The sequence below is a fragment of the Gigantopelta aegis genome, chromosome 2, assembly GCF_016097555.1.
Source record: "Gigantopelta aegis isolate Gae_Host chromosome 2, Gae_host_genome, whole genome shotgun sequence".
Classification (NCBI taxonomy): Eukaryota; Metazoa; Mollusca; class Gastropoda; order Neomphalida; family Peltospiridae; genus Gigantopelta; species Gigantopelta aegis.
Window position 1 is genome coordinate 52897128 of NC_054700.1, and position 27205 is coordinate 52924332.

The 27205-nt window shown below is 37.8% G+C and overlaps 1 protein-coding gene and 1 non-coding gene across 3 annotated transcripts; one reads left to right on the forward strand and one right to left on the reverse strand.

The window, feature by feature from the left end:
- The first annotated feature begins 5593 nt into the window (after positions 1-5593).
- LOC121386959 (methylmalonyl-CoA epimerase, mitochondrial-like) lies at positions 5594-26262 on the forward strand. 2 transcript variants are annotated; one of them, XM_041518024.1, is made up of 7 exons: positions 5594-5657; positions 7325-7372; positions 10412-10519; positions 19007-19066; positions 23257-23343; positions 24293-24401; positions 25884-26019. In XM_041518024.1, exons 1-7 carry the CDS (start codon positions 5619-5621, stop codon positions 25886-25888), a joined length of 456 nt encoding a protein of 151 aa, XP_041373958.1. In that variant the 5' UTR covers positions 5594-5618; the 3' UTR covers positions 25889-26019. The 2 variants fall into 2 exon arrangements, with proteins under 2 accessions (XP_041373958.1, XP_041373951.1); XM_041518017.1 differs by lacking the exon at positions 24293-24401 and having other exon boundaries at positions 25884-26262.
- On the reverse strand, positions 24902-25007 carry LOC121389143. The gene has a single exon (XR_005960046.1). It is a non-coding gene; the product is annotated as a U6 spliceosomal RNA (small nuclear RNA).
- Positions 26263-27205: the final 943 nt, after the last annotated feature.

Sequence of the window (27205 nt, forward strand, 5' to 3'; positions counted from 1 at the left end):
TACACATACCAACTCGCATGAAATTTTGTTTTTTAAATCTAGAAATATAAATACACGTATAAGGTTTCTTAAAGTACCATCCACTATGTCGATTAAATCTAGAATTTACCATTACATTATATAGATTAAATCTTATTTTAGCTACAGGCACGAAGGTAAATGCTGGAATTGTCCCTGGATTGTTACTGGTAATCGATATGCAGTATACACCGGACAGTTTCACGACAAAGAGTACAAATCACGAACACATTCAGTTTGTAATATTGGTGAGAAATTATTTAAAATAACAGCCATCATACTGAATAATAAGGATTTGACCAAGATGTTTTTTGTTTGCTTTTTTTTTTTTGTGGGGGTGGGGTGGGTGGGGGGGGGGTTGTTGTTTGTTGTTGTTTTCGGTTTTTTGTGTGTTTTTTTGTTATGTTTGTTTTTTGTCTTTGTTTATTAGTTGTTTCAAGTCATTGGCTATTAGATAGTCAAACGTGTGGTAATTTTGACTCATAGTCATCAGAGAAAACATGCAATAGTTTTCTATTAGTGGCAAGGGATCTTTTATATGCACTTTCCCGCAGACAGGACAGTACATAAAACGGTCTTTGATATACCAGTCGTGGGACATTGTTTGGGACGTGAATAAAGTCAGAGACTGGATCCACCGAGAAGGTTCGGTCCTGCGATCAAAGCACCTCAGACAAGCATCCTACCGACTGAATTAGATCCCTTTCCTGGATCTATCTAATGCAGACCTGACTTTTACTGCTTATGTAAAGAACTTAAATCAATGTTCTTCTTTTTAAAACAGACTACTTCTGCACCTTTCCACTGACTAGATAATAATAATATAGACTAATGGGACAGTCGTGTCTTGCAGGAAGGACGGTATTGACAGTTCTAGTTATTGATATTTTTCACTTCCTGTAGGGCACCGTGTGGACATTGTGCTGCAAACAAGTAAAACACTGCCTGTTTATAAACGTTATGAAACGACTGCTGGTACGAATTAGCTGTCGGTGTGTCTTCTGACGCCACGTACGGGTAAAGTATCATGCTGGTGTGCTGTCCTGATTTGTGTTTTGTTTCGCCAATCACGCCAGAACTCGGAAGTGGATCGAATCGAATGACGTCATAGTGCCAATGAACATTTGCATACGTGTGGATTTTCGCTTGACTGGTCACTGTACCTGATGTTCAGGGTGTATACCACCAAAACAAATCTCACAGACGACAATAGTAACATATGTAGCTAAAACTCCTACCTGCAGCGTATCAATCGACATAAACACCACTGTCACAAGTCAAGGGTAATCAGAGCAGAAAGTGATGATTTGTAGATTTACTATATTATCTTTATTAGAACACATGTGGTATTTTTTGTTGTACATATGAAGTTTATAATATAATACTTATTATCAATTTTACGGTAATACAGGTTGTACATTCCATTCCAATATTTATTTACATGCTTATATACCACTAGGGTTTCAAGCATGTCTGTCCCGAGCCCGGTCTCTGGAAAGCCAGGTTGTACAGTTGAGAGAAATGGAATAGATTAGTTATAGCTTGGATCATAAAACTAAAGGTTTCTTGGTATGAGATTAATTAGGCAAGGTAGTAATTTGTATTGTTATAGCTTGTAGCAGGAGTGAGTAGTTGGTAGCTGAAAAGCTGACTGTGTGAATAAAAGAGATGACTTAGTTATTATTTGGGGCAGTGCGATTTATTTTTGAGAGAGAACAGTGAACAAGATTTGTGCAAGTTGGACAGAAGTTTGTGAAAGAGTTTGTGTTTATAGTTCGGGTTATTGCTTAACCGTAAGTAATTAAATACTTGATATTTAGTATGTATTGTTATTTTGTGATGGTTATAAAACACTGTATTATATTAAAATGTAGTAGTATGGTAATGACATATTAATTTTATAAAGATGTGGATAATGAATGTTTAGTATAACTTGCATAATGTGGACATTGAGCAAAGAGATGAAGTTGGTTGGTATATAAAGTGTATGGAATAATAAGGTGTTACATCATAGTAATTAAATGTATCTTGGTTACAGCACTGTAAGAGGTCACGGTTATAGCTGGTACAGCAGTAGTGTCTACCGAGAGATGTAGAGGTGGCTTGCCTGTATGAAGATGTATCCAGAGATGTAGAGGTGGCTTGCCTGTATGAAGATGTATCCAGAGATGTTGAGGTGGCTTGCCTGTATGCAGATGTATCCAGAGATGTAGAGGTGGCTTGCCTGTATGAAGAAGTGGCTGAGAGTTGAGCTCATGGAGGAGTGGTACACGAGAGAGTGCAGTGCGGTGGTAATGTGGAAATGAAGTTCCACGTGTGGGCTATTTATTAGCCGTGTTTGGGTTAAGTAAACAAAACAACGGGTTGTTTTGGAATATTATTATTATACTGTGCAAGTATAATAATGGAGGTGTGGTGAATTCGGAAGGTGAAGAGAAGGATGAGTTGTGCAATCAGTTCATAATTGTATTAGTTAACAACGTGCTCATGTATGTGTTGAAACATTAGCAGTGATATTTGCTAATTGGTAGAAAGTGGTATGTGCAATACTGCATAATTAGTTATATATATTAATATAACTAAGTGACTTTGGGTGTTATAAAAGAACTGTTTTAATGAAGATATATGAAGTCATAAGTGGACACTGATATTTTATTTTGAATACGTAATATTTTAAATATTACGTGGTGCTATATACTTAATACATTGAGTAGTATTTGTGTGTAGTTAATATTGAGTAGTGTGGTCATCATCTGTACTAAGATGGTGACTGGTGAAATTAGTTAAATGTGTAATGGAGAGAAAGGTTAGGGTGTGAGGGGTTGTTAGTTTGCATTGATGAATGATCAATAGGCCTATGGTTTGAGTAATGATTGAAATGTGTGAGTGTATACGATTATTATTTGCTGATGTAAATAAATGTAGCAAACTTATACTGGTTTTATGTGTTGTTTCTTTTAGTTAACTAATCACTTGTGACAACCACGGATATAAATACAACCACGCCTCACCTTTAAAGTGAATCAGAAAAACATGGGGTCAAACTGCTCATTTCAGAGATAACGGGTAGCGTCTATCACTACCCTAGTTCCTCACAAAAATGTTTATTTGGATTGCTGATCATTATAAAGCTTGTTCTACATTACAATCCAAACCAGGGGACTGGACGTGGCCTAGTGGTAAAGTGTTTGCTTGATACGCGGCCGATCGTGGATCGATTCCTGTCTGTGGGACAATTGGGCTGTTTGTCCTTCCACTGCATCATGACTGGTATATCAAAGGCCGTGGTATGTGCCATCCTGTCTGTGGGATTTGTATAAAAAGATCCCGTGCTACAAATGGAAAAAAATTGGATTACCAAATGCTTGACGCCCAATAGCCGATGATAAATATATTAATGTGCTCTAGTGGTGTCGTTAAATAAAACAAACTTTAATGGTAATATCCAATCCATCGGGGTCTCTTTCACATGCTAATGTTGCTGGAAAACGTGGGTCAGTCAGGAACGGTTCCAACGTTTATTGCTACATCTGTTCAGCCCAATTATTAACAGTAAGGTTGAGTCTAAATTGAGAAGAATTACTTCACCCATTCATTTGAGTTACAGAACCGAGTTTTTAAACATTACGGCGTATTTTTCACTCTTAGAACAGTTTTTGATAGTTAAAATCAGACATTACTTAAATTTTAGTTAGATTATCCATTTCCGTACGCCCAAAGTAAATCGGGTCTTCCTGGTGTTTCTAATATAAAAAAGAGCATGTTTCATATTTTAAAAACCGTACGTACCTCGGAAAAATAACGGTTATGGAAACGAGCTCTTGTTTACTTTTAAGTATAATTTCCCGTGTCAACGTCACAGACTCTTGTTTCACTCTATTGTAACTTTATCCAAATGTGTTAAAGGTTTGTAGCATTGTTTTGTTTTTAATTCCACCCAGAATTAATTTTAAAATTTTAAAAACAATTTGATTTTTATACAAAGGTTTAGATTATACTCAACTTATTTTTTTTTTTATTGCATTGAATTTTGTTCTACATTTCTTTACACTTTTTGTATAAACATATATATATATATTAATGTAAATAATCATATTAATTAACTTGCCTTTGCTTAACTCCCAATATCCAGTATGTATTTTTGTGCTGAGCTTTCGTTAAACATTCAGTCATTCTACAAACTTAGGTGTCCACATTCACAGGTTGAAACTTTAATTGTAAATTTCATGGCAAGCCTTTTAAACTTACAAGATACAAAACTATCACTATCTACTATCTACTACTCTTCCCAGGGTGGGGGTGGGGGTGGGGGTGGATATAACTGTAAATAGGGGAGGTGAATATACGTAATAATAGGGTATCCACGAGTAATCGAGTACTCAGGCACGGGCCAAGTCTAGCAAGACTGAGTCCATTCACAGGACTCGAGTACCCGTGCAAGGAAGACCACTCTCATTTAATTATATTTTTTACGTCATTTTGCCATATGGTTGCCACGGTTACATTATAGGGCTATGAGACATGGATGGAAAACAAAAGTCGAATGTGTGGAATTCAATACAATGGCATCATTTGGCATCCATGTTCAGCGCTGGAATTAAGCTGCATGATGCTATTTTACTTTATTCCTTAGTCTCATTATCATGTAGTATAAATGTCGGCAGAGGGTGTATAGGACTGTTCTAGGGAGGGGGTGCAACTCTCTACCCACTAAAAACCAATAAATGCATTATGTTTATCTGATAAACACTGAATTTCGGGGGCTCTTCGAATGTCAGAGGGGCTGCGCATCTCCAGAATCCTCCCCTTTCACACGCGCTTACAGTGCCTCGAGGGCAGTTCTTACCGTTAAATAGAGAATAGTACATGAGTGGCCGTTAGATACCATTTATCTCACAACGAGTTGTTTTAAAATGTATCTAACGAGCGAAAGCGAGTTTGATACGTTTTTAAACAACGAGTTGTGAGATAAATGGTATCTAACGAACACGAATGTATTATTCTATTTCTTACATATCCGCAAATGCCAGGTTTTAACATCTTTTTGGACTAAAAGTTATTTACAGCCGTTGCATTTGTAGCGAACTTACACGTCACAGACACATGATTGTCAGGTTAACTATACGTCACAATGTAATCTATTTCCACCGTGTTGCTTTTCACTGGCTGCTTGGCACTGGTGACCTGGTCATCACCTAGGAGCAGCCAGTCGTATGTCACGAAATTGTTAATACACATTCGTGTGTTAACAACCCATGTGTTATCAAAAATAATGCATGGTGTTCTCACCAACGGGTATGTAAGAAACTGATGTAATAAACTGAACTGAAATGAATTAACCTCGCGATCATGCCTTCATGGCCCTCCTCAGTCACATCATTTTCCTCCTCCACCTTATATATGGGCCTGTCTTACAATTCGAACAGGATTTATTAGGGTGGGCGTTTGCTTGGTTGCCCGCTTCCACCAACCCAATCCCCCCCCCAAAAAAAAAAAAACCCACACCCAACAACAACAAAAGCATTGGTACCGGTGTCCTCAGCACATATAAACATTTTGCGTGAAACAAAACAGGGAAGACAACTCCTGTTCAACCGACAATGTTGGTTTCTAGGATTTCTGCACAGTTGCGACCTTTGGTGAGTTCATAGAACTTGTAATATACTTTGTTCGGGATAGCGAGGTTTATCGCTAATATTTTGGTGAAATTTAAAGGTAATTTCGTTTGAAACATACGCTTTATTTATTTAACTTGTTTAGAACACGCACAGGAAACGATTGTTTATAAAAGCGTTGTCAGAACGCGTCTTCGGACCAGCGCTATAACTCGGTTGACTTTTAACGGACTATGGATTAATTGTGTTATTTTACGAAATTAATAATCTACGGCGTCAGTAGGGTCACGGGCGGATCCATGATTTTGTAAGGGGGTCACATTAATCATAAAAAGGGCAATTTGTGTTTGTCGAAGGCAAATGATCCGATCGAGGTCCCAAAGGGATAGACTCATGGAGGGGGTTCGGGGAATCCTCCCCGAAATGTTTTAACATAAAGATGCTAAAAGAGATGTTTCCAAGGCAGTTTGGTGTTATAACTTATATATTGTGGATGAAGAATTTGATTTTTTTTTTTTTTTTAAATTTGAGCGCTTCAAACGGGCGGTGGGGGGTGGGGTGGGTGGGGGAGGGCGTGTAATCCCAGTAACACCCCTCTGGATCCGCCAATGACTATTTTATTAGGGTTGTTGTTGTTTTTTGTTGTTTTTAAGAATAAAAGACAAATGTTGACTTTTATCGAGCAAATTATTAATTATGTAAATTTGTTATATTCTTGCTGAAATAACTGGCCCCAGCTCCGGCGTCTCTATACAAAAAAATGGCCCGTTTATGTCTACGTAATTTTTGAATCGCCTGAAATACCAAGACCTCCTAGAAACCTTAAATTTTTTTAAACAGAAATATAATTTATTTATATACTGACATCGTTTAGAACTTGGTGATTTCTTATGCTGGCTTTTAAATGTTGGTACAAGCAGTGTTAAAGAGTAGTAACAAAAGTAAATACATGAAGTTGTGGTGTCACGATACACCGATGCATCGAACTGCTGATGATATGATACACGATTCCCTTGCTTGTGTATATAGCCTACTTCCAAAGGTAAACTTGACAGTTCCGCCTGTAGTGTGGTATTCATATTACCAAAGCGCTCCCGCATCCCCCACATCATCTCATACGTCTATCTAAAGTTGGAAAATGTTGCGCCTGTTTGCAATTTCAATTTCAACTTATTCTCGTGCTTATATCCAATTAAGGTTCAAGCACGATGTTCTGGGCACACACGTCAGCTATCTGGGCTGTCTGTCTAGGACAGTGGGTTAATTGTTAGTTGGTTAGTTGTTAGTGAGAGAAAAGAGGGTGTAGTAGTCTTACACCTACACACTGAGTCGTTAAGAACTCGCTCTGGGTTGAAGCCGATACTGGGCTGTGAACCCTGTACCTACCAGCCTGTAGTCCGATGGTGCAACTACTATTTCTCAAATGATGTGTGACATAATGCTTGTCAAAATTGTCTAGGCCTCGTAGTGAAAACAGTTGAGGGGATTGATTAATTTATTAATTGCTCCCTTGACGTAGATTATGGGGAGTCATTAAGATATTATTACATGTATAATTGATACCATAATCATCCACATGCTAATGGAAGCTAAATATGATTCCCCTTGAACTAGTCTCCCAGGGGGGATGATGGTGAGCGAGGTCTGTTGTCAAGATACTTCACCTTCTGGTTTCTTCTTTTCTTATTCAGCTTCTACACAGTTTCAGAGGGATTCATGCATCTCACTCGGCTGCAGCGGTACGTATAATAATAATAATAATTTTATATATACACACACCCCCCCCCCCCCTCGACTTCCGATCTGCGATCATTAAAATTTAATTACGGTTCATATAGACTGGATGCGGCGCGTGCGTGCGGTCCAACTGTTGCGTATGCAGCTTGCGTTTTGTACATATATATACACCATATACAACTATTAGAGGGGACTATAGGTTTCATCTCCGTCCTTCTGTCTGTCCGTCCGCCCGCCCGGCCGGCACCGCCCGTCTGTCTGTCCGTCTGTCGGTCGGTCTGCCCGTCCGTCCTTCTGTCTGTCCGTCCGTCCGCCCGCCGGCACCGTCCGTCTGTCTGTTTGTCGGTCGGTCTGCCCCCGTCCTTCTGTCTGTCCGCCCGTCCGTTTGTCGGTCCGTCTGTCTGTTTGTCGGTCGGTCGGTCTGCCCGTCCGTCCTTCTGCCTGTTTGTCGGTCGGTCGGTCTGCCCGTCCGTCCGTCTGTCCCACATGTTTTCCGGATTATTGTTTTTTGCACAAGGCTTTGAGATATTGAGCTGAAATTTTGTGTTTAGCTGTATCATGTACTATTACAGATCAAGTTTGACTTTCATGGCGATTTACCCATTTTTGATAGAGTTATGGCCCTTGAACTTAAGCAGCGTGTAAATTGGTTTCCCGGACTTCTTTTTAAGATATGAAAACAAAAATTCCGGACTTTTGAAGACGCACGCATCGCACGCATCCAGTCTAGACGCTCGCGTTGAAACTATGTTTTGTATGTTTTGTTTTTTTTAGCCGGACCGCACGCACGAGCCGCATCCATTCTGTATAAGTCTTTAATCCCATTAACATGACACCTTTTTTATCTTCTTCTACCCCAACCCATTTCTATCTCTCTCTCTCTCTCTCTCTCTCTCTCTCTCTCTCTCTCTCTCTCTCTCTCTCTCTCTCTCTCTCTCTCTCTCTCTCTCTCTCTCTCTCTCTCTAGTGGCTATCTACCGGCCTCGGTGGCATAGTGGTTAGGCCATCGGTCTACAGGCTGGTAGGTACTGGGTTCGGATCCCAGTCGAGGCATGGGATTTTTAATCCAGATACCAACTCCAAAACCTGAGTGAGTGCTCCGCAAGGCTCAGTGGGTAGGTGTAAACCACTTGCACCGACCAGTGATCCATAAATGGTTCAACAAAGGCCATGGTTTGTGCTATCCTGCCTGTGGGAAGCGCAAATAAAATATCCTTTGCTGCTAATCGGAAAGAGTAGCCCATGTAGTGGTGACGGTGATTTTCCTCTCAACATCTGTGTGGTCTTTAACCATATGTCTGACGCCATATAACCGTAAATAAAATGTGTTGAGTGCGTCGTTAAATAAAACATTTCTTTCTTTCTCTGGTGGCTATAGGAACCGGAAATCGCACCGTTATAATAGAGAAAGGTGCGAAACAAATGGGAACGATTCTAATATATAGGCTAAAATAGGCTCGCCTAGGTGTTCAGTCATTCGCTAATTCGCGAACAGCGTGTAAAGCAAAGGCCTTGATATCCCCCTCAATAATCTGACGTAACATAATAACATGCTATATGAATTCGTTGCGTTTAATTGTTTGTTTGTTTTTTTTTGTTTTTTTTTGTGGAACTGACCAATGCCCAGGTGCGTATGGAGGGCAATGGCATAGCGAGGCGGAGGGGGTGTGGGTCATGGAACGCAGAAACACCTGTTTGACTAAGATATTACATCCTCCCTCAAACCAAAATGCTAATTGATTATACATACATTCCTTAAAGGGACACACCCTAGTTACGTTTATTTGTTATCCATTACGGTGTTGTTTTTCGCTATTAAACCCCATTTTTCACAAATAAAATTGCACTTTACTTACATTTTATTATTTAGAATACACATTTCCATTCACCTGAAGTGCTTTTTGGTAATCCTGATGTTTGTAAAACCACGAAATGCATTTTTTGCATTTGTTCACAAGACTTGTTGTCGAGAAAAAACCGTTAAGCAAGCGAGGTCCAATCTATTTTTAGAGGGGATATTTCTATTTCAATGTCACAGACGTTGGTATATCACGTGACCGTTATCATTTTGGTTCGGTTTGTTTTCTCGTGCACGGTTCGCGCAATCAACATCCGATTTGTTGTTGTTCATTTGTGAGATTTTTCTTCACAGTTCGTGAACATTTTCAGTAACAATAAAGTTCAGACAAGTAAGTGTCTCAATACAAAACGTTACAAACCCTTAAAACCAATAATTTTGCTAAGTCTTACGATATCTGGAGAGGGGATACAACCAGGACAGAACAGTTGGAACATGTCCAGGAGAGGTGAAACGAACGCACCCAAAGTCTGTGAAATTTGTCGTGACGTAGGCATTGTTGTGCATCGAGCGACATCTACCGGTGACATCAGAATACTAACTTTCAAAATTATTTCAAGCATTTGGGACATGGGGATTCCCATGGTATTTATCGATATAAAACCTGCTTTTTCACTCCATTTGATAAAAACGTGATCTAAGTGTGTTACAGGTTTGTAGATTAACCAAATTATAATTTATTTTCGCTGGATGGAACTAGGGTGTGCGGCTTTAAAGACCGTATGTTCGTGGTTCTAGGGGTTAACAAATCCAGCTCGTCTTCTTTGATTGTGCCTCTCTATGTTTCCAATATCACAACTGTAGGAACGATATCTAGTGGGGGGAAGTGACACGATCGTTAGTGGACACGACGTAGCCTGGTGGTAAAGCGTTCGCTTGATGCGCGGTCGGTCTAGGACCGATCCCCGTCGATGGACCCATATGGCTATTTCTCGTTCCAGCCAGTGCTCCACAACTGGTCTAACAAAGGTCGTGGTATGCACCATCCAACAGACTGGATAAAAGATCCCTTGCTGCTAATCGAAAGGAGTAGCCCATGAAGTGGTGACAGCGGGTTTCCTTTCTCAATAGCTGTGTAATCCTTAACCATATGTCCAACGCCATATAACCATAAATGAAATCGTTAATGAATGAGTTCATCGTTAAATGAAACATTTCCTTCCTTCCTTCCTTCCTTGAACAGGCATGGAAAATCGGGAACCTGAATCACGTGGCGATCGCCTGCCCTGACCTGGAGAAAGCCACAAGCCTCTATAGAGACATCCTAGGAGCCAAAGTTAGCGAAAAACAAGTAAGTGCTAACCAATTTGCATAATATTGCATTGTAAAATGGTGGTATTTGTATAATACTGCATACAAGACAACACAAGACAAGCTATTTATTCAGTTATTTAGGCCACATGACAAAGATAATTACTTTTAAAAGAAATGAATCGTGTGCTATGCGTGTACAAATTACAATACATGTATATTCAATTTAAACTGGCTATTTATATTTTGGGTGGAAATCAATGAATTAAATGTTTCTCTTGAAATATTTACTATAAAGTATTGTGATATGAAATATTTCCTGCTCAAAGCATAATATGGACATACTAAAAGAAAATGATATTCATCTTCCACTTGATTGAGATTACACTTTAAACAGCTGTACACTGCATACATTAGGTAGTAACTATTGTTTGAAGCCTGGACTATTGGTTGTATCAGGTAAGGACTATTGTTTGAATCATGGTCTATTGGTTGTATCAGGTAAGGACTATTGTTTAAATCATGGTCTACTGGTTGTATCAGGTAAGGACTATTGTTTGAATCATGGACTATTGGTTGTATCAGGTAAGGACTATTGTTTGAATCATGGTCTACTGGTTGTATCAGGTAAGGACTATTGTTTGAATCATGGACTATTGGTTGTATCAGGTAAGGACTATTGTTTGAATTATGGTCTACTGGTTGTATCAGGTAAGGACTATTGTTTGAATCATGGACTATTGGTTGTATCAGGTAAGGACTATTGTTTGAAGCCTGGACTATTGGTTTGTACTGGGTAAGGACTATTGTTTAAATCATGGTCTACTGGTTGTATCAGGTAAGGACTATTGTTTAAATCATGGTCTACTGGTTGTATCAGGTAAGGACTATTGTTTGAATCATGGACTATTGGTTGTATCAGGTAAGGACTATTGTTTGAATCATGGTCTACTGGTTGTATCAGGTAAGGACTATTGTTTGAATCATGGACTACTGGTTGTATCAGGTAAGGACTATTGTTTGAATCATGGACTATTGGTTGTATCAGGTAAGGACTATTGTTTAAATCATGGACTACTGGTTGTATCAGGTAAGGACTATTGTTTAAATCATGGTCTACTGGTTGTATCAGGTAAGGACTATTGTTTAAATCATGGTCTACTGGTTGTATCAGGTAAGGACTATTGTTTGAATTATGGTCTACTGGTTGTATCAGGTAAGGACTATTGTTTAAATCATGGTCTACTGGTTGTATCAGGTAAGGACTATTGTTTGAATCATGGTCTACTGGTTGTATCAGGTAAGGACTATTGTTTGAATCATGGACTATTGGTTGTATCAGGTAAGGACTATTGTTTGAATCATGGTCTACTGGTTGTATCAGGTAAGGACTATTGTTTGAAGCCTGGACTATTGGTTTGTATTGGGTAAGGACTATTGTTTGAATCATGGTCTACTGGTTGTATCAGGTAAGGACTATTGTTTGAAGCCTGGACTATTGGTTTGTACTGGGTAAGGACTATTGTTTGAATCATGGTCTACTGGTTGTATCAGGTAAGGACTATTGTTTGAATCATGGACTATTGGTTGTATCAGGTAAGGACTATTGTTTAAATCATGGACTACTGGTTGTATCAGGTAAGGACTATTGTTTGAATCATGGTCTACTGGTTGTATCAGGTAAGGACTATTGTTTGAATCATGGTCTACTGGTTGTATCAGGTAAGGACTATTGTTTGAATCATGGACTACTGGTTGTATCAGGTAAGGACTATTGTTTGAATCATGGTCTACTGGTTGTATCAGGTAAGGACTATTGTTTGAATCATGGTCTACTGGTTGTATCAGGTAAGGACTATTGTTTGAATCATGGACTATTGGTTGTATCAGGTAAGGACTATTGTTTGAATCATGGTCTACTGGTTGTATCAGGTAAGGACTATTGTTTGAATCATGGACTATTGGTTGTATCAGGTAAGGACTATTGTTTGAATCATGGTCTACTGGTTGTATCAGGTAAGGACTATTGTTTGAATCATGGTCTACTGGTTGTATCAGGTAAGGACTATTGTTTGAATCATGGACTACTGGTTGTATCAGGTAAGGACTATTGTTTGAATCATGGTCTACTGGTTGTATCAGGTAAGGACTATTGTTTGAATCATGGTCTACTGGTTGTATCAGGTAAGGACTATTGTTTGAATCATGGTCTACTGGTTGTATCAGGTAAGGACTATTGTTTGAATCATGGTCTACTGGTTGTATCAGGTAAGGACTATTGTTTGAATCATGGTCTACTGGTTGTATCAGGTAAGGACTATTGTTTGAAGCCTGGACTATTGGTTTGTACTGGGTAAGGACTATTGTTTAAATCATGGTCTACTGGTTGTATCAGGTAAGGACTATTGTTTGAATCATGGACTATTGGTTGTATCAGGTAAGGACTATTGTTTGAATCATGGACTACTGGTTGTATCAGGTAAGGACTATTGTTTGAATCATGGTCTACTGGTTGTATCAGGTAAGGACTATTGTTTGAATCATGGTCTACTGGTTGTATCAGGTAAGGACTATTGTTTAAATCATGGACTACTGGTTGTATCAGGTAAGGACTATTGTTTAAATCATGGTCTACTGGTTGTATCAGGTAAGGACTATTGTTTGAATCATGGTCTACTGGTTGTATCAGGTAAGGACTATTGTTTGAATCATGGACTATTGGTTGTATCAGGTAAGGACTATTGTTTGAATCATGGACTATTGGTTGTATCAGGTAAGGACTATTGTTTGAATCATGGTCTACTGGTTGTATCAGGTAAGGACTATTGTTTGAATCATGGACTACTGGTTGTATCAGGTAAGGACTATTGTTTGAATCATGGTCTACTGGTTGTATCAGGTAAGGACTATTGTTTGAATCATGGACTATTGGTTGTATCAGGTAAGGACTATTGTTTGAATCATGGACTATTGGTTGTATCAGGTAAGGACTATTGTTTGAATCATGGACTATTGGTTGTATCAGGTAAGGACTATTGTTTGAATCATGGACTATTGGTTGTATCAGGTAAGGACTATTGTTTGAATCATGGACTATTGGTTGTATCAGGTAAGGACTATTGTTTAAATCATGGTCTACTGGTTGTATCAGGTAAGGACTATTGTTTGAATCATGGACTATTGGTTGTATCAGGTAAGGACTATTGTTTGAATCATGGTCTACTGGTTGTATCAGGTAAGGACTATTGTTTGAATCATGGACTACTGGTTGTATCAGGTAAGGACTATTGTTTGAATCATGGACTATTGGTTTGTACTGGGTAAGGACTATTGTTTAAATCATGGTCTACTGGTTGTATCAGGTAAGGACTATTGTTTGAATCATGGTCTACTGGTTGTATCAGGTAAGGACTATTGTTTGAATCATGGTCTATTGGTTGTATCAGGTAAGGACTATTGTTTAAATCATGGTCTACTGGTTGTATCAGGTAAGGACTATTGTTTGAATCATGGTCTACTGGTTGTATCAGGTAAGGACTATTGTTTGAATCATGGACTATTGGTTGTATCAGGTAAGGACTATTGTTTGAATCATGGTCTACTGGTTGTATCAGGTAAGGACTATTGTTTGAAGCCTGGACTATTGGTTGTATCAGGTAAGGACTATTGTTTGAATCATGGTCTACTGGTTGTATCAGGTAAGGACTATTGTTTGAATCATGGACTATTGGTTGTATCAGGTAAGGACTATTGTTTGAATCATGGTCTACTGGTTGTATCAGGTAAGGACTATTGTTTGAATCATGGACTATTGGTTGTATCAGGTAAGGACTATTGTTTGAATCATGGACTACTGGTTGTATCAGGTAAGGACTATTGTTTGAATCATGGTCTACTGGTTGTATCAGGTAAGGACTATTGTTTGAATCATGGTCTACTGGTTGTATCAGGTAAGGACTATTGTTTGAATCATGGTCTACTGGTTGCATCAGGTAAGGACTATTGTTTGAATCATGGTCTACTGGTTGCATCAGGTAAGGACTATTGTTTGAATCATGGTCTACTGGTTGCATCAGGTAAGGACTATTGTTTGAATCATGGTCTACTGGTTGCATCAGGTAAGGACTATTGTTTGAATCATGGTCTTGGTTGTATCAGGTAAGGACTATTGTTTGAATCATGGTCTACTGGTTGTATCAGGTAAGGACTATTGTTTGAATCATGGTCTACTGGTTGTATCAGGTAAGGACTATTGTTTGAATCATGGTCTACTGGTTGTATCAGGTAAGGACTATTGTTTGAATCATGGTCTACTGGTTGTATCAGGTAAGGACTATTGTTTGAATCATGGTCTACTGGTTGTATCAGGTAAGGACTATTGTTTGAATCATGGACTATTGGTTGTATCAGGTAAGGACTATTGTTTGAATCATGGTCTACTGGTTGTATCAGGTAAGGACTATTGTTTGAATCATGGTCTACTGGTTGTATCAGGTAAGGACTATTGTTTGAATCATGGACTATTGGTTGTATCAGGTAAGGACTATTGTTTGAATCATGGTCTACTGGTTGTATCAGGTAAGGACTATTGTTTGAATCATGGACTATTGGTTGTATCAGGTAAGGACTATTGTTTGAATCATGGACTGTTGGTTGTATCAGGTAAGGACTATTGTTTGAATCATGGTCTACTGGTTGTATCAGGTAAGGACTATTGTTTGAATCATGGACTATTGGTTGTATCAGGTAAGGACTATTGTTTGAATCATGGTCTACTGGTTGTATCAGGTAAGGACTATTGTTTGAATCATGGACTACTGGTTGTATCAGGTAAGGACTATTGTTTGAATCATGGTCTACTGGTTGTATCAGGTAAGGACTATTGTTTGAATCATGGACTATTGGTTTGTACTGGGTAAGGACTATTGTTTAAATCATGGTCTACTGGTTGTATCAGGTAAGGACTATTGTTTGAATCATGGTCTACTGGTTGTATCAGGTAAGGACTATTGTTTGAATCATGGTCTACTGGTTGTATCAGGTAAGGACTATTGTTTGAATCATGGTCTACTGGTTGTATCAGGTAAGGACTATTGTTTGAATCATGGTCTACTGGTTGTATCAGGTAAGGACTATTGTTTGAATCATGGTCTACTGGTTGTATCAGGTAAGGACTATTGTTTGAATCATGGTCTACTGGTTGTATCAGGTAAGGACTATTGTTTGAATCATGGACTATTGGTTTGTACTGGGTAAGGACTATTGTTTGAATCATGGTCTACTGGTTGTATCAGGTAAGGACTATTGTTTGAATCATGGTCTACTGGTTGTATCAGGTAAGGACTATTGTTTGAATCATGGTCTACTGGTTGTATCAGGTAAGGACTATTGTTTGAATCATGGTCTACTGGTTGTATCAGGTAAGGACTATTGTTTGAATCATGGACTATTGGTTGTATCAGGTAAGGACTATTGTTTGAATCATGGTCTACTGGTTGTATCAGGTAAGGACTATTGTTTGAATCATGGACTATTGGTTGTATCAGGTAAGGACTATTGTTTGAATCATGGTCTACTGGTTGTATCAGGTAAGGACTATTGTTTGAATCATGGTCTACTGGTTGTATCAGGTAAGGACTATTGTTTGAATCATGGTCTACTGGTTGTATCAGGTAAGGACTATTGTTTGAATCATGGTCTACTGGTTGTATCAGGTAAGGACTATTGTTTGAATCATGGTCTACTGGTTGTATCAGGTAAGGACTATTGTTTGAATCATGGTCTACTGGTTGTATCAGGTAAGGACTATTGTTTGAATCATGGTCTACTGGTTGTATCAGGTAAGGACTATTGTTTGAATCATGGACTATTGGTTGTATCAGGTAAGGACTATTGTTTGAATCATGGACTATTGGTTGTATCAGGTAAGGACTATTGTTTGAATCATGGTCTACTGGTTGTATCAGGTAAGGACTATTGTTTGAATCATGGACTACTGGTTGTATCAGGTAAGGACTATTGTTTGAATCATGGTCTACTGGTTGTATCAGGTAAGGACTATTGTTTGAATCATGGACTACTGGTTGTATCAGGTAAGGACTATTGTTTGAATCATGGACTATTGGTTGTATCAGGTAAGGACTATTGTTTGAATCATGGTCTACTGGTTGTATCAGGTAAGGACTATTGTTTGAATCATGGTCTACTGGTTGTATCAGGTAAGGACTATTGTTTGTAAGGACTATTGTTTGAATCATGGACTGTTGGTTGTATCAGGTAAGGACTATTGTTTGAATCATGGTCTACTGGTTGTATCAGGTAAGGACTATTGTTTGAATCATGGTCTACTGGTTGTATCAGGTAAGGACTATTGTTTGAATCATGGACTACTGGTTGTATCAGGTAAGGACTATTGTTTGAATCATGGTCTACTGGTTGTATCAGGTAAGGACTATTGTTTGAATCATGGTCTACTGGTTGTATCAGGTAAGGACTATTGTTTGAATCATGGACTGTTGGTTGTATCAGGTAAGGACTATTGTTTGAATCATGGTCTACTGGTTGTATCAGGTAAGGACTATTGTTTGAATCATGGTCTACTGGTTGTATCAGGTAAGGACTATTGTTTGAATCATGGTCTACTGGTTGTATCAGGTAAGGACTATTGTTTGAATCATGGACTATTGGTTGTATCAGGTAAGGACTATTGTTTGAATCATGGACTATTGGTTGTATCAGGTAAGGACTATTGTTTGAATCATGGTCTACTGGTTGTATCAGGTAAGGACTATTGTTTGAATCATGGACTACTGGTTGTATCAGGTAAGGACTATTGTTTGAATCATGGTCTACTGGTTGTATCAGGTAAGGACTATTGTTTGAATCATGGACTGTTGGTTGTATCAGGTAAGGACTATTGTTTGAATCATGGTCTACTGGTTGTATCAGGTAAGGACTATTGTTTTTGAATCAGGTGGACTATTGTTTGTAATTGTACTGGTTGTATCAGGTAAGGACTATTGTTTGAATCATGGACTATTGGTTGTATCAGGTAAGGACTATTGTTTGAATCATGGACTATTGGTTTGTACTGGGTAAGGACTATTGTTTGAATCATGGTCTACTGGTTGTATCAGGTAAGGACTATTGTTTGAATCATGGTCTACTGGTTGTATCAGGTAAGGACTATTGTTTGAATCATGGACTATTGGTTGTATCAGGTAAGGACTATTGTTTGAATCATGGTCTACTGGTTGTATCAGGTAAGGACTATTGTTTGAATCATGGTCTACTGGTTGTATCAGGTAAGGACTATTGTTTGAATCATGGACTACTGGTTGTATCAGGTAAGGACTATTGTTTGAATCATGGACTATTGGTTGTATCAGGTAAGGACTATTGTTTGAATCATGGTCTACTGGTTGTATCAGGTAAGGACTATTGTTTGAATCATGGTCTACTGGTTGTATCAGGTAAGGACTATTGTTTGAATCATGGTCTACTGGTTGTATCAGGTAAGGACTATTGTTTGAATCATGGACTATTGGTTGTATCAGGTAAGGACTATTGTTTGAATCATGGTCTACTGGTTGTATCAGGTAAGGACTATTGTTTGAATCATGGTCTACTGGTTGTATCAGGTAAGGACTATTGTTTGAATCATGGACTATTGGTTGTATCAGGTAAGGACTATTGTTTGAATCATGGACTATTGGTTGTATCAGGTAAGGACTATTGTTTGAATCATGGTCTACTGGTTGTATCAGGTAAGGACTATTGTTTGAATCATGGTCTACTGGTTGTATCAGGTAAGGACTATTGTTTGAATTATGGTCTACTGGTTGTATCAGGTAAGGACTATTGTTTGAATCATGGACTATTGGTTGTATCAGGTAAGGACTATTGTTTGAATCATGGACTATTGGTTGTATCAGGTAAGGACTATTGTTTGAATCATGGACTATTGGTTGTATCAGGTAAGGACTATTGTTTGAATCATGGACTATTGGTTGTATCAGGTAAGGACTATTGTTTGAAATCATGGTTTCTACTGGGTGGTTGTTTATCAGGTAAGGACTATTGTTTGAATGGACTATGGTCTACTATTGGTTGTATCAGGTAAGGACTATTGTTTGAATCATGGACTATTGGTTGTATCAGGTAAGGACTATTGTTTGAATCATGGACTATTGGTTGTATCAGGTAAGGACTATTGTTTGAATCATGGACTACTGGTTGTATCAGGTAAGGAATATTGTTTGTATCAAGTGAGAACCATTGTTTAATTGTTTAAATCATGGACTATTATTTGTATCAAGTACAAACTATTGTTTAATCCAGATAGGAACTTTTGTTCGTTGTTATTTTAGAATATTACTTGCGAGGAGGCAGAAATTACTCCCCAATCCTCATCTTTCTGCTGGTCATGACATTGTTACGTATTGGTCTGTCCACTTTTGTTTTCTTTTGTTGCTTTCTTTTGCATTTAACAGATCAGTTTAATCATTAGTGTTTATATATTTTACAGGCCCTACATGACCATGGTGTTTATGTAGTGTTTGTGCAGCTTGGAGAGGCTAAAATAGAGGTAAGTTTTATTTGATGATGCAAATGCACAATGCAATGTATATACATTTTTATTCTCTAGTTACACACTGTTAAGCAACACATTCATAAATATACATAAATCATTAATGATTATGGCACTATTCGGTCGAACAGTTAGTGGATCATTGTTTTTCCATTTCAACCAGCACCTCACTACTGGTATATCAAAAGGGTATGCTATATTCTTGAATTCTTGTCCGAGAGAAATTGCTCATAAGACAGTATAATCTCGTTGGTTCGAATACGGAAAGGTCGAATACACCACAGCGCTTGAACCAAAAACGTAGTCCTGAGTTACACGAATTGATAGGTCGAACCATGCAATGGGTCGAACACTTTCTCAAGCACCAACGGGGTTTGAACCAATGGGATTCAACTGTAGTTTGTTTTGTTCACACAGACAGGATTGCACATACCACAGTTTTTTATATACCAGTCGTGGTGCACTGGCTGAAATGAGAAATAGCTCATTACTCACTGACAGGGTTACTGATAAAAGATGCCAGGCATTGGTACAATGTGACCGGCCTCGGTGGCGTCGTGGTTAGGCCATCGGTCTACAGGCTGGTAGGTACTGGGTTCGGATCCCAGTCGAGGCATGGGATTTTTAATCCAGATACCGACTTCAAACCCTGAGTGAGTGCTCCGCAAGGCTCAATGAGTAGGTGTAAACCACTTGCACCGACCAATGATCCATAACTGGTTCAACAGAGGCCATGGTTTGTGCTATCCTGCCTGTGGGAAGTGCAAATAAAAGATCCCTTGCTGCCTGTCATAAAAAAGAGTAGCTTATGTGGCAACAGCGGGTTTCCTCTAAAAAAAACTGTGTCAGAATGACCATATGTTTGACATCCAATAGCCGATGATAAGATAAAAAAATCAATGTGCTCTAGTGGCGTCGTTAAATAAAACAAACTTTACTTTTTTTTGGTAAAATGTGAGAGAGGGTCACCCAGAATACATGTACTTTGTAACTATAGTAATACCAGTGCCTACATATACAGGTACAGCTCTAATTATCCTGTATATGGCAGTCACTTGCCCAATGGTCACATGCTGTAGCCTAGAAGATGCAGCTCAGATAGTAGGGTCTCCACAAGTACTCGAGTACTCGGGCACGGGTCGAGTTTAGCAAGACTCGAGTCCGTTCACAGGACTCTAGTACCTGTGCAAGGAAGAGCACTCTCATTTAATTATATTTTTTATGTCCTTTTAACATATGCTTGCAGCTGGTTACATTATAGGGATATGAGACATGAAGGGAAAACAGAAGTCGAATATGTGAAATGCAATACAATGGTATGATTTGGAACCCATGTTCATCACTGGAATTAAGATGCATAATGCTATTTTACTTTATGCCTTAGTCTTATTATCATCTAGGTAAGTGTTATATACTCGGGTCCGGGTCGAATTTGACCCTCGAGTACTCAAGTCCAATATTTTGGACTCATGGAGGCCCTATCAGGTAGCTTGATTTGATTTTATAAAGATTACCAAGCTCTTGTAGCCTATATAGGGTTTTGATTTTATAAAGATTACCCAGCTCTAGTAGCCTATGTAGGGTTTTGATTTTACAAAGATTACCCAGCTCTAGTAGCCTATGTAGGGTTTTGATTTTACAAAGATTACCCAGCTCTAGTAGCCTATGTAGGGTTTTGATTTTACAAAGATTACCCAGCTCTAGTAGCCTATGTAGGGTTTTGATTTTACAAAGATTACCCAGCTCTAGTAGCCTATGTAGGGTTTTGATTTTACAAAGATTACCCAGCTCTAGTAGCCTATGTAGGGTTTTGATTTTACAAAGATTACCCAGCTCTATTAGCCTATGTAGGGTTTTGATTTTATAAAGATTACCCAGCTCTTGTAGCCTATGTAGGGTTTTGATTTTATAAAGATTACCCAGCTCTAGTAGCCTATTGTTGGGTTTTGATTTTACAAAGATTACCCAGCTCTAGTAGCCTATGTAGGGTTTTGATTTTACAAAGATTACCCAGCTCTATTAGCCTATGTAGGGTTTTGATTTTACAAAGATTACCTAGCTCTAGTAGCCTATGTAGGGTTTTGATTTTACAAAGATTACCCAGCTCTATTAGCCTATGTAGGGTTTTGATTTTACAAAGATTACCCAGCTCTAGTAGCCTATGTAGGGTTTTGATTTTACAAAGATTACCCAGCTCTTGTAGCCTATGTAGGGTTTTGATTTTACAAAGATTACCCAGCTCTAGTAGCCTATGTAGGGTTTTGATTTTACAACCCAGCTCTAGTAGCCTATGTAGGGTTTTGATTTTACAAAGATTACCCAGCTCTAGTAGCCTATGTAGGGTTTTGATTTTACAAAGATTACCCAGCTCTATTAACCTATGTAGGGTTTTGATTTTACAACCCAGCTCTAGTAGCCTATGTAGGGTTTTGATTTTACAAAGATTACCCAGCTCTAGTAGCCTATTGTTGGGTTTTGATTTTACAACCCAGCTCTTGTAGCCTATGTAGGGTTTTGATTTTACAAAGATTACCCAGCTCTAGTAGCCTATTGTTGGGTTTTGATTTTACAACCCAGCTCTAGTAGCCTATGTAGGGTTTTGATTTTACAACCCAGCTCTATTAGCCTATGTAGGGTTTTGATTTTACAACCCAGCTCTAGTAGCCTATATAGGGTTTTGATTTTATAAAGATTACCCAGCTCTTGTAGCCTATGTAGGGTTTTGATTTTACAAAGATTACCCAGCTCTAGTAGCCTATTGTTGGGTTTTGATTTTACAACCCAGCTCTAGTAGCATATGTAGGGTTTTGATTTTACAAAGATTACCCAGCTCTAGTAGCCTATGTAGGGTTTTGATTTTACAACCCAGCTCTAGTAGCCTGTGTAGGGTTTTGATTTTACAACCCAGCTCTAGTAGCCTATGTAGGTTTTTGATTTTACAACCCAGCTCTAGTAGCCTATGTAGGGTTTTGATTTTACAACCCAGCTCTAGTAGCCTATGTAGGGTTTTGATTTTATAAAGATTACCCAGCTCTTGTAGCCTATGTAGGGTTTTGATTTTATAAATATTACCCAGCTCTAGTAGCCTATGTAGGATTTTGATTTTATAAAGATTACCCAGCTCTAGTAGCCTATGTAGGATTTTGATTTTATAAAGATTACCCAGCTCTAGTAGCCTATGTAGGGTTTTGATTTTACAACCCAGCTCTAGTAGCCTATGTAGGTTTTTGATTTTACAACCCAGCTCTATTAGCCTATGTAGGGTTTTGATTTTACAACCCAGCTCTAGTAGCCTATGTAGGGTTTTGATTTTATAAAGATTACCCAGCTCTAGTAGCCTATGTAGGATTTTGATTTTATAAAGATTACCCAGCTCTAGTAGCCTATATAGGGTTTTGATTTTATAAAGATTACCCAGCTCTTGTAGCCTATGTAGGGTTTTGATTTTACAAAGATTACCCAGCTCTAGTAGCCTATTGTTGGGTTTTGATTTTACAACCCAGCTCTAGTAGCATATGTAGGGTTTTGATTTTACAAAGATTACCCAGCTCTAGTAGCCTATGTAGGGTTTTGATTTTACAACCCAGCTCTAGTAGCCTGTGTAGGGTTTTGATTTTACAACCCAGCTCTAGTAGCCTATGTAGGTTTTTGATTTTACAACCCAGCTCTAGTAGCCTATGTAGGGTTTTGATTTTACAACCCAGCTCTAGTAGCCTATGTAGGGTTTTGATTTTATAAAGATTACCCAGCTCTTGTAGCCTATGTAGGGTTTTGATTTTATAAATATTACCCAGCTCTAGTAGCCTATGTAGGATTTTGATTTTATAAAGATTACCCAGCTCTAGTAGCCTATGTAGGATTTTGATTTTATAAAGATTACCCAGCTCTAGTAGCCTATGTAGGGTTTTGATTTTACAACCCAGCTCTAGTAGCCTATGTAGGTTTTTGATTTTACAACCCAGCTCTATTAGCCTATGTAGGGTTTTGATTTTACAACCCAGCTCTAGTAGCCTATGTAGGGTTTTGATTTTATAAAGATTACCCAGCTCTAGTAGCCTATGTAGGATTTTGATTTTATAAAGATTACCCAGCTCTAGTAGCCTATGTAGGATTTTGATTTTATAAAGATTACCCAGCTCTAGTAGCCTATATAGGGTTTTGATTTTTCTTAAATTTTATTTACATAGCTTCTTCATCCACTGGGTGACAAGAGTCCGATACAGAAATTCCTGCAGAGAAACAAGAACGGTGGAGTCCACCATATATGTATTGAGGTATGTTCTACATACTTCATGTATAGGTATTAACCAGAGTTGCTTTAAACATGTTGTACAATTGTGTTTCTTTCTTCATTGTTTTCTCTTTGAGTTCTGCCAACATTGACATTTTTAATGAAATGAAGGAAAGAAATGTTTTATTTAACAACACACTCAACACATTTTATTTACGGTGATATGGCATCGGACATATTGTTAAGGACCACACAGATATTGAGAGAGGAAACCTGCTTTCGCCACTTCATGAGGCTACTCTTTTCGATTAGCAGGGATCTTTTATATGCATTATTCCACAGACAGGATAACACATACCACGGCCTTTGATATACCAGTCGTGGTGCATTGACTGGAGGGAGAAATAGCCCAATGTGCCCACTGACCAACCGCGCATCAAGCGAACACTTTACCACTGGGCTACATCCCGCCCCTCATCTTTAATGAATGATATCCTTTTTTTCTTTTTTCTTCTTTTTCTTTTTTCCTTGCCTCACCTCACCGTTTACCTCTCTGGATTAGATTGGATAAGATATTATAGTGCCTATATTCAATGAAGGTTCAAGCGCGTCTCTCCTGGGCACAATCTCTGATTTCACTAGTGACTGGGTCCAGGACATATACCTCTCTTCTCTTCTAAGTGGTGGATCCAAGGGAGATTACTGGGTTTAACCACCACCATCACCCTTTAGCTGCCAAAGTACGGTAAAACAAAATGCATTTTTATTTTAATTTTTCCTTCATTTGACTGGAAATACATGTACACACGTAGACATTGCTCAGTGAGACAAGCACGAATAGATGCCCCCTCTCAAAATCCTCCATTTGCCTCAGCTCCTACCTTTCTTTTTGTTTCATATCCTTGGTTTTCTGTTCCTCTTTGCCTTCCTTGGCTTTTTTCCCCATCATTAAATCATTTTAGTTTGCTTTGTTGTTGTTTCTCAATTTCCAGGTCAGGTCAGATCATGTCATAGGGTTTAAGGTGCACATTCAGAGCAAGCTGTTGGAGCGGACACGTCGTGGGCGTTCAATTTATATACATTCTGCGCAATATCTGCCTGGTAGGCAAAGATTCCCACTCAAATACAACAATCCTATGTTTGACATTAAATACCTTGATATCGATTATTTTCAAGTTCCATGATTTAAAAAATGTCACATATTAATCTCTACATGAAGAAACCCCACAGCACCTCCTTTCAATAATGTTCTGCTTAAATATGTAGTGGCTGGCGGGTTTCTTCCTGTAGTATGTGTCTATTAGTCATTACCTTTACGTTGATTATCTTTTCTAGCCTTTTCTATTGTTGTTTTGCTTTTCCATTTCTTTCCATCTTAGTATTACAGCCTAAACGTTTCATCAGGGTTTTTGGTTCTTTTTTAAAGTTTATTATAGATTTATTTAAAATTATAATATATTAATTTCATATGTATTATAGAGTGAATATTCTTGGATAATAACAGAGAGAAATAAAAACAATTGCTATTTTTTATATTTAAAAAAAAAATAGAAATGAAGTATCCTATATAATGATTACAATATTCTCATTAAAAAAGAAAACAAAATATGGAACGCTTCACGAATTTGCGTGTCATCCTTGCGCAGGGGCCATGCTAATCTTCTCTGTATCGTTCCAATTTTAGTATATGTACTGCGTGAACAGTACACTATACTCTTCCGTGTACTCCTATATATACGTATACTGTACGCCACACGTACGGCCGTGACTTGGCTTGAACGCATACTGTAAAATAATCATTCTCCTTTAATACAAACAGGGATAATCGTAGCCTTTCAGGAAAATGACCATTATAAACCAATATCATTGTTAATTATGTATTACACTGCTTATTATGCCTTGCTTGCTTTCCAACAAAAACTCTAAAATAAAATTATCTGGGTGAAACACAAAGACATTATAATACGGGTGGCATTCTAGAACGTTGCAGTTGCGTTAAAGGGGAAGTAACTCATTTTCTGAAAATTAGGAATACGCAATGGGCGGATTTTCGAAGCCTGTTCGTCTTAAATGCAGGTGTTTATACTATTTACGCATTGTAAATACATGTGCATATATATGTATGTATGTATATATATATATATATATATATATATATATATATATATATATATATATATATATATATATATATATATATATATATATAACACGTGTGTAAATAAAAAAAAACAAGCTGTGTAAATTTGACCTGATATAAATATCTGAAAGTCACATTTCTATTTATTTTATTATTTTAACTTTTTGTTAATTTTTTTTTATCAGATGTATTACCCAAAAACATATATGGTAGTACCAGCAATTATTTCATAAAAATATAATAAAAAATAAAATATAATAAAACAATATTATTTATTTATTTATTTATTTATTTATTCATAAACATACATGTACAAATAACACTCAGTTTTTTGTTATTTCCTTCCCTGTCCTAAAAGTGTATGTGAAAAAAAACTGATTCTGCAAAGTTCAAGTTAAAATTTGTTATTTATTTATTTATTTACTATTTTTGTTTTTGTACAGGTTGATAACATTGAGGCAGCTATGAAGGATCTAAAATCTAAGAATATCGGATTACTGAGCGAAAAATCAAAGATCGGTGCTCACGGCAAACCAGTGGTGTTCCTGAACCCTAAGGACTGCAACGGTGTATTGGTAGAAGTAGAAGAGAAATAGAGAGTCTGTCCTTGTCTCTTTACAGTCAGCAGTATTAACTCTCAACAGTAGAGTTGATGATTCCAGGGCAGTGTTTAACATAGCTTGAGTACTCTGATGGTAAGAGAGCTAAACGGACGTTTGGACAGTTATCAACACTCTCTAATGACCAATCTATATAAATTAATACCCTAGTTTCTAAACACTAACACATATTTTTGACTATTATAACCGTTTTTTATAACTTAAATCATACTTTACTTATATTTTATTGTTTAGATTATCAATTTTCGTACATTCGAAGTGTTTTTGGTCATCCTGGTGTTTTTAATATCACAAAATGCATTTCTCATATTTTTAAAACCACACGTGCGTCTGAGAAGTAACAGTTATGGAGTTGAGTTTTAGTCTATTTATAGAGGGTATTTCACCATTTCAAACTCACAGACTCATGTTTCACTCAATTGTAACTTTATCCAAATGTGTTATAGGTTTGTAGATTAACTAAACTTAGTGTTAATTTTCACGGGTTGAAACAAGGGTATGTCCCTTTAAGTGCAATCACTGTCTACCAAACGATAGTCAAGACGTTAAATACCTTTACATCCATCATTCTCGAGGTCCTTGATTTTAAAAAATACACATATTATTTACTAATACACACACACTACAGGAAGAAATCTGCCAGCCACTACATATTTAACCGGAATATTATTGAAAGAGGGTGCTGTCGGGTTTCTTCCTGTAGTGTGTGTATTAGTGATTAATATGTGATATTTTTTTTTTATCAGGGAGCTAAAACATGATTGATATCAAGGTATTTAATGCCAAACACAGGATTGTTGTTATATTAGAGCGGGAATCTTTGACTACCGTTTTGTAGGCAGCGATTGTGCAGAATTTATATAGATTGGTCTCTGACGGTTAGAGCGTTGATAACTGTCCAAATGTCCGTCTAGCTCTCTTACCGTCAGAGTACTCTGGCTATGTTTAACCTACAGTGTGGTTAGCAATCTCGGAGGACCGGACAGCATTTATTTCGCACGTTTGGTGTATATTGGTTACTTTCATGGACCACAATTGTTTAATATTAACTTTATTAAATAACTTCAGAAGGATGAATCGAGTAGTCACGTGCATATGCAGGTACTGAACCAGGAAAGGACGCTAATTCGAACTCCAAAATCCAG